This window comes from Branchiostoma lanceolatum, chromosome 17, assembly GCF_035083965.1.
Source record: "Branchiostoma lanceolatum isolate klBraLanc5 chromosome 17, klBraLanc5.hap2, whole genome shotgun sequence".
NCBI lineage: Eukaryota > Metazoa > Chordata > Leptocardii > Amphioxiformes > Branchiostomatidae > Branchiostoma > Branchiostoma lanceolatum.
Genome location: NC_089738.1, coordinates 20,125,967 through 20,139,823, shown reverse-complemented (window position 1 = coordinate 20,139,823; position 13,857 = coordinate 20,125,967). Strand labels below are relative to the sequence as shown.

The window sequence follows — 13,857 nt, the reverse complement described above, 5'->3', positions numbered from 1 at the left end:
ATAGACTAACCAGACCAGTTTTGCACATGTTTATTGAGTAGTTGTTGCCACACAGCTGACTGTGTAACAGATCTCTAGACTAACTCCAGACAGGCCAGTTTTGCGCATGTTTATTGAGTAGTTGTTGCCACACAGCTGACTGTGTGCTGATCACACACATGAACAGATGGGGCAAATACAGAGTTAGTCCCTCCTGTAGCGTTATATACACAACTCCTGGCAGTAATGGTTTCCTCAGGCACAAGGACTGACTGTTAGGGACTTAGAGTTACATCTTACTGCAGAGATTACACAGTTTCCCCTGTCTCAAGTTTAAGATCAAGTTCGTTAATTCCAAAAATATGCATGGTACCACAACATTACACTGAAGCCTGGGTAAGGTTTGACTTGATATCACAGTTACTGATTCAGAAGCGTTACGTATATACACACAAATATAAGTCCTGGGACTAAAGATTTCCTTATGTACAAGGAATCACTGTTAGGGACGTAGTGTTACATCTTACTGCAGAGGTCACCAATTCACAGCTTATGTCTCAAGTTCCAAATCAAGCCCTTCATTCATTTGTCTTGACTGAGAAGAAAACAAATTGATTGTGCCACAATGTCTTAATCAATTCATTTATTCATTTCGTTTGGTAGCTCTCACAGCTCAGACAATGTCCTGTCTTATAATTAGCCAGATCAGCTAATTGACAAGGAATCCTGTGAGCCATAATTATACATGTACAGTTGTAGTAGAAGCTATCATTTTGTTACTCTATATTTAGTAATGTTAGAAGGTATTGCTTATCTAGGATTTAGTATTTTTGCTTGAAAGTTGAACTAAAATTCAGCGAGTACAAAAACGGAAACCAGCCAGCTGTTTGTTTAACCTTCACCTTGACCTTGATAAAACTAACTTAATTTTGACACATATTGATGAATATTTACTCTCAGAACACCTTCCTCTGGCCAAGAGTCAACTCTCGGCAAAACTGCACCTTCCTCGCTAACAATATCATCTTTCCTTAGGTAGAATCTCTCCTTAGCAACTTTGGAATCTTTCCTTAGTAACGATATACTCTTTTCTAAGGTAGAATCTTTCCTTAGCAACAATAGAACCTTTCCTTAGTAACAATATCATCTTTCCTAGGTAGAATCTTTCCTTGGCAACATTAACAACTTTCCTTAGTAACAGTACAAAATGTATTATCTTTCCTTATTAGCAACGATAGAATCTTTCCTTAGCAACGATAGAATCTTACCTTAGTAACACTAGTTCCTGTGCTTAGTAACAATATTTTTTCCTTAGCAACAGTAGCACCTTTTCTAAACAACTTGTTGCCTAGGCAATGATTGTACCTTTCCTTAGCAACAGTAGAACTGTTCCTTAGCAACAGTAGAACTGTTCATTGACAACAGCCTTTCTCATTCTAACGACAGTCAGACCACAAGATTCGTGCAAGGTTCCAGTTTTTCTCAAGCCTCTGGACGATCGATATCGATCACAAACATTTTCAATCAAAGTTCACAGTTTTTTTTACTGAAGCCTCTGGATGATTATAAAGAGTTAGCTGTACAGTTTTCCCGCAGACCTCAGCATTGGTCATGGTGAAGAGTTTTTTTTTACTCAAACCTCCGGACAGTAACAAACATTCTGATCTGTAGTTCACGGGTTTTTACTGAAACCTCTTGATACTCATAAACAATTATAGCTCTACAGTTTCTCCTCAGCATTGGGCATGGTGAACAGTTGTTTTACTCATCCGTAGGTCATAGTTTTTACCTCTAGATATTCACAAACTCTGGGCATGGGTGTTTGCGACCCTCAGACCTCTGCGTGGGTATTTGCGACCCTCAGACGTCTGCGTGGGTGTTTGCGACCCTCAGACGTCTGCGTGGGTGTTTGCGACCCTCAGACGTCTGCGTGGGTGTTTGCGACCCTCAGACCTCTGCGTGGGTGTTTGTGAACATTTCCGACACGGCGCCCATTTTCCCGTCGTCCTTTCCGTTGATGATGAGCGGATTGTCCTCCGCCATTTCGCTGTACGACGGTTCTTCCGTCTCGTGGTTCGGACTCGGGCGCGAACGGCCCTTTCTCTTCTCGCCCTTCGCGGCGACCGCGCTGTTTTCGTGTTTAATCTCGCCGTTGGCGGCGGAGAAGTGCACGGGAACCTCGGAGTTTCCGTTCGCGTTTGCCTGCTGCTTCTTGCGGCGGATGCAGCAGCAGAAGACGAGGATGCAGACCAATAGAAGCAGAGCGATGAGTAATCCGAGAACGGCGCCGATGATGACGCCCGTGCTCGAGCTCTCCTTGGCGGTGGAGACCGTGGTGCACTGCAGGGCGCGGTTCCCGCGGTCCGGCCCCATCAGAACCAAGCAGATGTTGTACACCCGGCCGGCTGTTAAACCGTCCAGCGTGAAGACAGGGTCCCGCTTCAGGCCGCTCACCTGAAATACAATGTTTTGATAAATGACTTTATTGCAAGTTCATGCCCAAAGGCTAATTGCACTGGGTGGTGTTAGCAGATACCCATGAGGCTTTGACAGTTGATAATAGATATATAATTGTGTACATGTGCTACTACTACTGTCTGTCAGTCTTAACAGGCTAGGGCATAACATCAAGTTCAACAAAAGAAATACATCAAGTTCAACAAAATTTCAAATATTAAGAAAAAAAGGTTCCCCTTCCCCATTTTTGGACACCCTGTTCATTTAATCACAGCTAAAAACCTGCTCCTACCTGCACATCTGCGGACCCGATACTAACAAACAAACAAACAAACACACAAACAAACAAACCTGCACGTCGGCGGACCCGATGACGTTGTAGCGAATGGCGTACTGCCCGTTTGGAACCCCGGACCAGCCCACCGTGATGCTGTTCGTCGTCACGTTCAGCCGCTGGCTCCGAACCGCGACCGTCGGGGGCGCCACGAACGGCTGCTCCGCTTCAGGCGTACTGGGCACCAGGGGTTCGAAGGTCGGGGCGGGTTCGCAGGTCGGCTGGCTGTCGTACTCCGTGTCGTTGCAGTGGAACTCGTCGAGGGCGATGCTGGTCACGCGGCGGTAGCTAGCGCCGAAGAAGCAGGACAGCCATTGGCTGAAAGGAAAAGGAAAGTGATCTTGAACCAGTTTAGCTCAAATGAACTCAATGAGCTACTCTTCCACTGGTCGTTACAGAGAAGACAGACGCTATGTACAGTATTTACAGGTTCATTGTACCAGAGAAATTCCCCTGGCTCTTCTCGACAAGCACAATGAACAGTGGACCACGGCTTAACGTCCCGTCCTAAGCATGCATGTCCGGTGAGCGACACAGCCGGGATCGAACCCGGGACTTCTAGTTCCAGAGGTAAGATCGCTAACCACTTGACTACGCACGCTACCTGTCGGGCTCGAAGTTGACGTCGGTGGTCTCCATCCACTCGCGGAGCCAGCGCAGCCGACAGTCGCAGCGGAGCGGGTTGTCGTACAGGTAGACCTCCTCCAGCGAGTCCAGGCAGCGGAAGATGCTGGCATCCAGCGTGGAGAGCACGTTCCCGTTCAGAAGCAGCTCCTTTAAAATCATCACATTTCAGTTTGTTTAATATATATATATATACTGTATACATATATCATTAATTTGCAATTTAGTGCCCATAGGCAAGTGTCTATTCTATATTGAAGATGCTGGCGTCCAGCGTGGAGAGCACGTTCCCGTTTAGGAGCAGCTCCTTTAAATCAGCACATTTCATTTTGTTGAATAATAATTATAATAATAGTCTTAATTGTATATTCCTGCCCAGCTGGGCTAAATGCACAGATGACCACATCTGGTCTATAAGAAGCAAAATGTAAAACATGAATTGATGAAATGCAAAATTCTAAAATTGAAAACTTAAAAAAAACAACAAACAAACTGTGGACTATTGTTAAACTACTGTTGAACAACCAAACAAAAAAACATCAAAAAAAGTAGGGGTCCTTCCCAGTATGGGTGGATCAAACCTTACAGTCTGCCCTGGGTTGACATCTTGAAAAGGTGATAGTCACCTGTTATGTCAATCCTTCCACAAATGCGGTAAATATAAATAAGCAAACAAACAGACCTTGAGGTTCCTGAGGTGTCTGAAGACGTCGGGCTCGAGTCCGGACAGCGCCGTGTGCCACATGGAGAGTTTGTGGAGCGACCAGAGCCCCAGGAACGCGTCCCGGTGGATCGCAGATAGGAGGAAGTTGCCGAAGAGGTACAGCTCCCTGAAAAAGGAAAGAGATCATGATCCAGTTTAGCTCACTGACGAGCTTAGCTCTCTAATTTAGCCGGTTAAGCTCACTAATCTTCCACTGGTCCTGACAGAGAAGACAGACGCTCTGTACAGTATTTACAGGTTCATTGTACCGGGGAAATTCCCCTAGCTCTTTTTGACAAGCACAATGATTAGTGGACCATACGTTAACGTCCTGTTATAAGAACTGCAATGGTAGCATGCATGTCGGGTGAGCGACACAGCCGGGATCAAACTCGCGGCTTCTAGTTCCAGAGGCAAGATCGCTAACCACAGGCCTACCTGAGGTGAAATCTGATTAAAACAAACAAACAAGCAGATATCGAAAAGAGTAGGGGTCCTATGATATATGATATACCTGAGGTGGTGGAGGTTGGCGAAGGCAGAGTCCTCGATGTTGGCCAGCTCGGGCATGTTGGCCAGGTAGAGGATCTGCAGCCCCTGGAGGCCCCGGAAGGCCCCCGCCTCGATGCGGGAGATCGGGTTGTAGTCCAGGTACAGGTGCGTCAGCCTTAACCCGCTCAGCGCCGCGGACGGGACCGCGGTCAGCATGTTGTCCGACAGCTTCAGGTCGTTGACCACGCGGAGCCCCCGGAACGTTGCCGGGCCGACCGACGCGATGTGGTTGTTGGAGAGGTCGATCGTGTCGACGACGTTGGAGCCGATGTCGTCGAACGTCCCGTCCTGGAGACGGTCCAGCACGTTGTCATGGAGCCAGATGAACATCACCTTGGAAAGAACATCAAGAAACGACATCAACAACAAGTCAGATGAAGATCACCTTGGAAACAGTATCAACAACAAATCAGATGAACATCACCTTGGAAACAACAACAACATCAACAACAAGTCAGATGAACATCATCTTGGAAACAACATCCCTACCAAGTCTTAGTGTTTATATGGGTAATATACCTAATTGGCAACTATTCATGATTTAAAAGTTAATGTAACAGTTTTAGATATATCAATGGTAGGGTCAGGGTAATAGGAGTAAATAAGCCACAGTGCACTCCCACCTTCTCCAGCCCAGCGAAAGTCTGCGGCGCGAGCGTGGTGAGCTGGTTGTGCGCCAGGTGCAGGTACCGCATGTTGCCCAGCCCGGCGAAGGCCTGCGCCTCGATGCGCTCCAGCCGGTTGTTGTCCAGCTTCAGCACCTCCAGACTCCACAGGCCCTGGAACGTCCCGGCCAGGATCTCACCAATGTTGTTGTACGAGATGTCTAGTTGCTGCAGGAAGGAAAACAAAAATCAAAACCACAGCAGAGCATGTCCTGGTAGGGTTAGGGTACTAGTAAAAGGAGTAAATAAGCCACTGGAACATCCTGGCCAGGATCTCAGCGATGTTGTTGTAGGAAATGTCTAGTTGCTGCAGGAAGGAACAAAAAAATGAAAACTATGTTTTAGATTTATCAATGGTAGGGTCAGAGTAAAAGGAGTAAATAAGCCACTGGAACCTCCCGGCCAGGATCTCAGCAATGTTGTTGTAGGAAATGTCAAGTTGCTGCAGGAAGGAACAAAAAAATGAAAACTATGTTTTAGATTTATCAATGGTAGGGTCAGAGTAAAAGGAGTAAATAAGCAACTGGAACCTCCCGGCCAGGATCTCAGCAATGTTGTTGTAGGAAATGTCAAGTTGCTGCAGGAAGGAAGAAAAAAATCAAGACCACAGCAGGGCATGTCCTGGTAGGGTTAGGGTCAGAGTAAAAGGAGTAAATAAGCCACTGGAACTTCCCGGCCATGATCTCAGCAATGTTGTTGTAGGAAATGTCTAGTTGCTGCAGGAAGGAACAAAAAAATGAAAACTATGTTTTAGATTTATCAATGGTAGGGTCAGAGTAAAAGGAGTAAATAAGCAACTGGAACGTCCCGGCCAGGATCTCCCCGATCTTGTTGTACGAGATGTCAAGCTGCTGCAAGAAGGCAAACAAAAATCAAAACCACAGCAATATGATTAGCATGTCCTGGACAAAGGATGAAAAAAAACAGATGTTCTACTGCAGTACCAAGGTCACACAGCAGGCGGCTCAAAATTGAACTTAACCTTCGTCTACCCAACTCCTACCAAACGTCCAAATATCATTATAATCCATCTTGAGGTTCTAAACCTATGCATAAACAGACAGACAAACACACAGACCTACAAAAAACAATACCCCATTTTCCATTTGTTTCATTTTTGTGTTGGCATGCCCAGCCTATATGTAATGATATTCTTTACTTTCAACAATAAGGTTTGGGTACTTCACCATGAGTCTAACTATTAAAAGTTATCTTTTTTTGTACCTGCATGTGGCTTGCGAACATGCCTGGTCCCAGCGTCTCGAGTTGTGAGTCTATATAAGTCTGTTTTGACTGTACCTGCAGCACGAATGCGGCTACTAGTATATTGTAGGGATACTGATGTACCTGCATGTGGCTATATTGTATGGAGACAGAGACACCTACCTGCATGTGGCTGGCAAACACGCCTGGTCCCAGCGATTAGGTACAGTCAAACCTATCCTACTGCACTATTATGAAGCTATATAAGGCAGTTTTGACCGTACATGCATGTGCACAAGGCTATAATGTAGAGAGACAGAGACATGTTAATATACCTGCATGTGGCTGGCGAACACGCCTGGTCCCAGCGTCTCGAGCCGGTTGTGGCTGAGACTTAAAACTGGGGAGTGCAGGTCCGTAAAGACGCCTGGTTAAATAAATAAATAAACATACAAACAAACAAACAAACATACCTGCATGTGGCTGGCGAACACGCCTGGTCCCAGGGTCTCGAGCCGGTTGTGGCTGAGACTCAGAACCGGGGAGTGCAGGTCCGTAAAGATGCCCTCCGGTAGCTCGCTGATGTCGTTATAGTCGATGTAGAGCGCCTGCAGCAGCCGTAGCGGGCGGAAGGCGGCCGGCGCGACCGTCCGGATGGAGTTGTACGACAGGTAGAGCATCTGCAGGCGGACGTACCTGTTAATATAAGTAAAGATCACAACTCACACACGTATACGAAACCACATGTTGTATTGACAGAACTCAAAACTATCTGCACAGAGTAGAAAACTACATCCGGGGTCTTGGCCCTGGTACCTAGTGCGCAGGTGCGAGATACTAAAGGCAGGAAAACTACTAGATAAACATTCTCTTCTATTCTTTCTTTAACAGAGTTAGTTAATGCTAGAACAAAATAAAGTATAATATTACATGTTTATAGTTGACTAAATGGCTGCTAAATACTAAAAAACTATTACATGTTTTAAACTATCTTCAAAACATAACTACTGATGAACAGTACCCGCGGCCGCCGAACCAGTCGGCCGGCACGTGCGAGATGTTGTTGTGGTACAGCTTGAGGATCTCCGTTCCGTTGGCCAGGGTGGCGGGGACGGGGGCGGGGCCGATGTTGATGCAGTCCATGGCGTTAGCGCGGACAGGGTAGGTCTGGAGTAGAGGAAGTGTTAGTTAAAATCCTCCCACACCATTATTGGTGTATAGGGCGGTGCCCATCTCCATTTCATAGCCCTGGGCCACACTGTTGTGCAATCACTGTAGCAGGTGTCAGAGATATTATTGTAGTGAAGTGAAGTGAAGTGAACTTTATTGCTCAACAATCGTACATGGTACAATGTATGGCATGAAATCAACAATACTACAAGGCTAATCTATCCTAAAATCCTAAGTACAAAATATTTTCGAAACCAGTGTATTTGTTACAATATATAGTCATGTATGGGTAAATTCTGTCTCGCTTTTCGAATGATTTATGGAGAAATTGACCTATGTACATAGATATAGGAGTCAGACATGACAACAGTACATAGAAAATATCGCTCTGTGTACCAGATAGGGTGAAGTTTGTCTTAGTAGTAATAGTCTGTAAAAGCATATCTCTCGTAAGTGAGTAGACTGGTTTATTCGTCATTATCTGACAGACAGGCCTCATGGCAGCCCTTATAAGGCTGAATTGCGAGTCTAAATACAACATAGGTCATTACGTGTTACAAATCAGGCAACGATTAAAATTTTCAATACATATCAGTTAAAACAATTGATAAGACTATTTAAAATATTGCACAATCATTCACTTAGACTTTGACTCGGGACAAAGAGGGTTACAATGTTTTCTAGAGTTCATATCATGAATACATCCAAAAGTTTATATATATATATATATATATATATATATATATATATATATATATATATATATATATATATATATATATATATATATTACAACAACAGTGTGAATAGAGCCATGTTTGTTACCTGGAGGTAGCAGGTGCAGGGAGGGGGGCACTCCTCGGCCCGTGCTGCCGGCAGGGTCAGCACACAGGCGAGTAAACACAGCAGCAGCGGAGTCAATAACATCTTGGCAGCACGTGGTGGGGACACTGCAAAAGAACAACTGGTGCAGCTTTGCAGCCACCTCATGACTCCATGTAACCCATCCACATAGGAGACGTTAAGACTGTTCTTGGGGGATCCAGTTCTTGGCACAGTTATACAATGTAGGCTCCTTGACTGATGTGTCCCTTGGCACAGTTAGACTTTCCTGGACTGATCCATTCCTTAGCACTGTCACACAATGTAGATTCTCAGAGTAGACTCTCCTAGGCTTGGCACAGTCACACAACACAGGCTCTCCTATAGGCTCGTCCTACAATGTGTATGTCCTGGGCACAGTTAGACTCTCCTAGTCCTAGGCTGAAGCGTTGCCTTCCACAGTTCCACAATGTAGACTCTGCTAGGCTGATGCGTTGCCAGGCTGCAAAACAGAGAAGAAGTTGGTGATTACAACACGGCCTACTTTCATGCATGTCACTAGTTCGTACTTAGGTAAGACAGAAATCTGAGGACGACTTTGTGTAGCTAGGAACCCAAGCCATGTTCTCTGACAGGAGAGTGTGCCTCAGGGGACGGGCCGCAGGAAGTAAGGGGGACCTGTTGTTTTGAGAGTCAGGGGGAGCCCTCAGGTTGTTATGGAAGTCAGGGAGCCCTGGGTGTTGAAGAAGGGTCTGCATTCAGAAGAAACATTGAGGAGGGTCTGCATGGGGGGGCCCCGACAACGCTTTACGCTGAATTCAGAAGAAACATCTACGTATTACACTAAAATCTAGGTAGGCAAAATTTGGTGGCCTCGCTATGAAGTATGTGACTAAGACGCGGCTTTCCCTACGAATCACAGGAAATCAAAATAGGCTGCCTACGCCTTATGGAAAAGAAAATGCAGGCCCTCTTGTGGCTCAGGGAGCTCTGGTTGTTCTTGACCCCCCCATGCAGACCCTCCTGGGTGTTTTGGCTCGGACTCCCGTTTTTTTTTGGCTCAGGCCTGTAAGGGTAAAAGTGGGCCAGTGGGTGTCTGGAGCTGGGCCTGGATTAGGTTTGAAGGGAACAGAAGAAACACAGCTGTGAGCCACATGGCGGCACTGGCCTGGCACAGTTGCAGGGACAGGGCGCGCATTAATATTGTTAGGGGCGCAGGTGGGGACGCATTGTTATAGCAGAGGGTACAGTTATAATAGGGACACAGGGTGAGGGGGGTGCATTGTTATAGGGGGGTAACAAATCCAAGTAAGGGAAGGGATTTGTGTAGGGGGCTTTTTTTTCATCTTGATGTAGGTGGTAACTCAGGTAGAGCTGGATGATTGGTAAAGTTCAAAACAGGTATTTTGTCATCAGGTCCAGCTGAGACCTCAGTCCAGCTTAGTAATAGTAGAACAGGTTCATGTAGCTGCTGGGTGCTACAGTTTGGCATCCAGGTTAGATCATCACTCACATCAGTATGACTTATGCCACAGATGCCATCCTGGATCTGGTTAATTATAACTTATTCCCACCACACAGATCGTCAGACATAACACAACCTGGTGCATGCAGTATCCAGGCTACTGACAGTCACACAGAATATTCCTGGCTCCCCTGTCAGCTGGCTCTGAGTAGAGATAACTCAGGTAGCAGTGGGAATGCCTTAGAGGAAGGTATTGGTTACACCAGTTACCAGTACAGAGTACATGCCTATCCAGGCAACTGACAGTCCCACAGAAAATTCCTGCCTTCCCATCAGCTGGCTCTCTCTGTCCAGCTTAGTAATAGTACCGTAGAACAGGTTCATGTAGCTGCTGGGTGCTACAGTTTGGCATCCAGGTTAGATCATCACTCACATCAGTATGACTTATGCCACAGATGCCATCTTGGATCTGGTTATACATAACTTATTCCCACCACACAGATTGTCAGACGCATCTCAACCTGGTGCATGCAGTATCCAGGCTACTGACAGTCACACAGAATATTCCCGCATCCCCTGTCAGCTGGCTCTGAGTAGAGATAACTCAGGTAGCAGTGGGGATGCCTTAGAGGAAGGTATTGGTTACACCAGTTACCAGTACAGAGTACATGCCTATCCAGGCAACTGACAGTCCCACAGAATATTCCTGCCTTCCCATCAGCTGGCTCTCTCTGTCAGCATTACAGCAGGTGGCAGTGGGGATGCCTCAGTGGATGGTACATTACTGTTACCCCCCCCCCCCCCCCCCAACACACACACACCAGAGCAGACAGACTGTGAGTTGGCTCTACATGTATCTGAGTGGAAGTAAATCAGTCAGCATTAATGACAGGTGGCAGCCTCAGGGGTAAAGCTTCCATCATGCCAGACAAATTACTGCAGCATAAACCCCATCACACCCCTGCAGTGGGCACAACATAAACCCCATCACACCCCTGCAGGAGACCCAACTGATGGTGGGAGGACATCTATCATTTCAGTGGGGGTTACTTCTGGTCAATGGATTTTATGTCCCATAAGTCACTAGTGACGTGTGCTGGGTTCTTTTAAATGCTGTGCATTTGAGGCCCCTAAACACAGGAGTGAGAGCTCAAAGTCCATACTAGTAAGGACAACCTATTTGTTAGCGTATGGGGCTCCTCCTGTGGGGTTCTAGCCTCCATCCTCTGGATCCACAGGATTTGTTCCATGTGGTGAAGCAGCATGAAAGTGAGCACCTATCAACTTGCCAAGGGCAACAACCTTCTGATGTCATTTGTCAAGGCAGATGTTTTGGTCTGAGACTTTTCCTGTTTTTCCTGTCAAGGTGAAAAATGATTCACTGCACTTAAAGCTAAACTGCCTGGTCTCAGCTATTCTTCACCACATGTTACAGTTACAGTATGTGGACTCATCATTTATAAGGCCATGTTGATTTGATTATATGGATGACATCAGTGCGCCCATCAATTTTTGTCCGTTTCCAAAAAAAAGAGGTTTTCGGCCATACTTTAAATCGTGAAAAGCAGCTGCATACATGATATAAAACATATTTCAGAAAAAGGGTATACGTACTAATGTCATAGAATGCTTAAGTCAATTCAAAGTCAAAGCCATATGATCAAATCATCATGGCCTAAATCACGAGGATAGAGAGAACAGTATTTCTCTGCAGTCGTTTCTCAGAATAAAACATTAACATGAAATTGCATATCAAGCTGCATTTTGTCCGCTGCAATACACGTATAATTCCAAGCAGACGTAACATGCAGTATCCATACAACTACAAAACACCAAGAAAGGCTTGTTTATTGGCGTTTTGTAAATGTATGTTTTCTGGGAGATGCACGCTTTTTTTTTTACAGGTACCTGACTTGCACCTTTTTCAGAAAAATGTGTAAAACGCCACCAGATACAGTCATGTACATTCAAAATAAGTGTAATATAACCAGCTGTTGTGCTGCTTGCCTGCGAAGCTGGTGTGTTACTGTTACACCGAAGGGTGGTTATACTGGCTATACATACAGATACAGAAGCTGGTGTGTTACGCCAAAGGGTAGTTATACCAGCTATACAGATGCAGATAAAAAGTCAGGAAAGACTCAGGAATATTCACAGCGTACTCACAGCTCCCCTTCTCGTGCCTGCCTACATGTAGCTTCCTCTGGCCTAGCTTCAGGACCAGTTCTTCCACTTAGGGGCGATTTATTTCCCTGCCTCATTCTGGGGAGGACAATAGTCTAATAGCACTTCATCAGGCGGGGTTCATTAGGGAGATTGGCTGGGGGGGCAGTGGGTCAGCAGGACAGCTCTGAATATGGAAATCTGCAGACACTGAGCAGGTTTCTTTCACTCAGCTGCTTTGAGTCACAATCTTTTGCAAGTTTCTGTTCCTGTTTTTTTTCTGTACTGTCATTGGGTCAGCTCTAAATATGGAAATTTGCAGACACATGCACTGACTAAGCAGGTTTAATTCAGCGGACTATTGTACTGTTCCGTTTGGAGTCACAATCTTTTGAAAGTTTCTGTTCCTGTTTTTTCTGTAACAGTGATCATTGGTTCATCAGCACAATGGATACATATGGAAATTTGAAGCCACTGACTGACTGGGCAGGTTTCATTCAGCTGATTCAGCTGATTGTTTTGGATCAGGAACTTTTGTAAGCATCTTGTCAAGGTTAAGGTCATTGAAGGACATTTAAAAACAACCAGTGATGTCACAAGTCGTTGTAAAATGGCAATGTCAGAAGGTCATATTTCTAAAATATTCTTTGGTTTTGTCAGAAAATAAATAAAGTAACGTAAAAAATCTGTTAAAAGGGACAGACTGTTATGATGTCTTATGGTTTTCTTGAGAAATGTTCTAGAAGATAGAAGAGTCTGATTTAGAGTTTTATTCAGGCCGCTAAGAGTTGAGTGGGGGGGGGGGGTATTATTGGATTGTTTCGTTGGCAGGGCTTCGTTAAAACCTTCTGACCTTCAGGACTGCAGGTGACCTTGGGCCTGCCTTTCCTTGTTAATTCCGCCTGACACAAGGTCAGAACAAACCTTCGATCAGCTGATAGGGCAACGGTCACAGTCTAACCAATCAAACATGGCAACAGCACAGCAGTTTATCAGAGGCCAACACAGTATTGTTGTCATCCAACTGCAGAACATGTTGTGTCTATCTATTCTGGGTTTCCTAATGGGGGTTCAGTGCAAGATATCATCTTCTTATAATGTCTAGGAAAACAATTCCTTAAATTGGCTTCTTAGAATCCAGAAGCTACTCAGTGATTAGGAGGTTTAATTAACAGCAGACGTCAGCATGTATCCCTGTCAGCTGGCATGCAGAGGTGTACTCTGTTAATAATGAGAAGTTTATTGCAAGTTCATGCCCGTGGGCTAATTGCAAATACATGATAAAAACATAGGAAAAACATACATGTGTCAGTAAACTGTGTCTGACTTTGCTGTAACAATATTATAGGTTACTGGTACTATATACAATTGTTGGTTATATCTAAATTAGCTGGGTTTGACTTCTTTTTTGGAAGCAGTGGAAGACGAAAAGTCCCACTTTTTCTAGTATTTGTGGGTTCTGTGATTTCAAGAGAAAGGTAGCTTTTTGTTCATCCGTGAATGTGCAAAAGTAGGGATATTTCGTGATAACTTGTTTAAATAATTCGGTTCTTTCGTCACTGTTATACTACTCCATTACTGGCTGCCAGTTGCTGAAACTGTGCAGATTCAGTGGTTTTGTTTCCAATGGTGTAACTTTACAGCCGTCATGCATCAGCAGATGATGGCTGCAGATGTTATAGCCACCATGCATCAGCAAATGATAGCTGCAGATGTTATA

General features: G+C 45.1%; 2 protein-coding genes across 14 annotated transcripts in view; one reads left to right on the top strand and one right to left on the bottom strand.

The window, feature by feature from the left end:
* The window catches only part of LOC136423644 (guanine nucleotide exchange factor DBS-like), a 161,788-nt gene that overhangs the window by 118,774 nt on the left and 29,157 nt on the right, over positions 1–13,857 (top strand). The gene's annotated exons all lie outside the window — the stretch shown is intronic.
* LOC136423647 (leucine-rich repeat-containing protein 15-like) lies at positions 95–12,217 on the bottom strand. 2 transcript variants are annotated; one of them, XR_010753773.1, is made up of 11 exons: positions 12,141–12,217; positions 8,513–9,011; positions 7,539–7,684; positions 6,991–7,213; positions 5,273–5,482; positions 4,612–4,982; positions 4,077–4,224; positions 3,375–3,544; positions 2,788–3,088; positions 1,875–2,433; positions 95–1,816 (listed from the first exon to the last, which is right to left on the bottom strand). XR_010753773.1 is itself a non-coding variant. In XM_066411903.1 (10 exons), the coding sequence occupies exons 2-10, from the start codon at positions 8,675–8,677 to the stop codon at positions 1,927–1,929; spliced, it is 2,241 nt and encodes a 746-aa protein (XP_066268000.1). In that variant the 5' UTR covers positions 8,678–9,011; positions 12,141–12,217; the 3' UTR covers positions 95–1,926. The 2 variants fall into 2 exon arrangements, 1 of the variants encoding a protein (XP_066268000.1); XM_066411903.1 differs by having other exon boundaries at positions 95–2,433.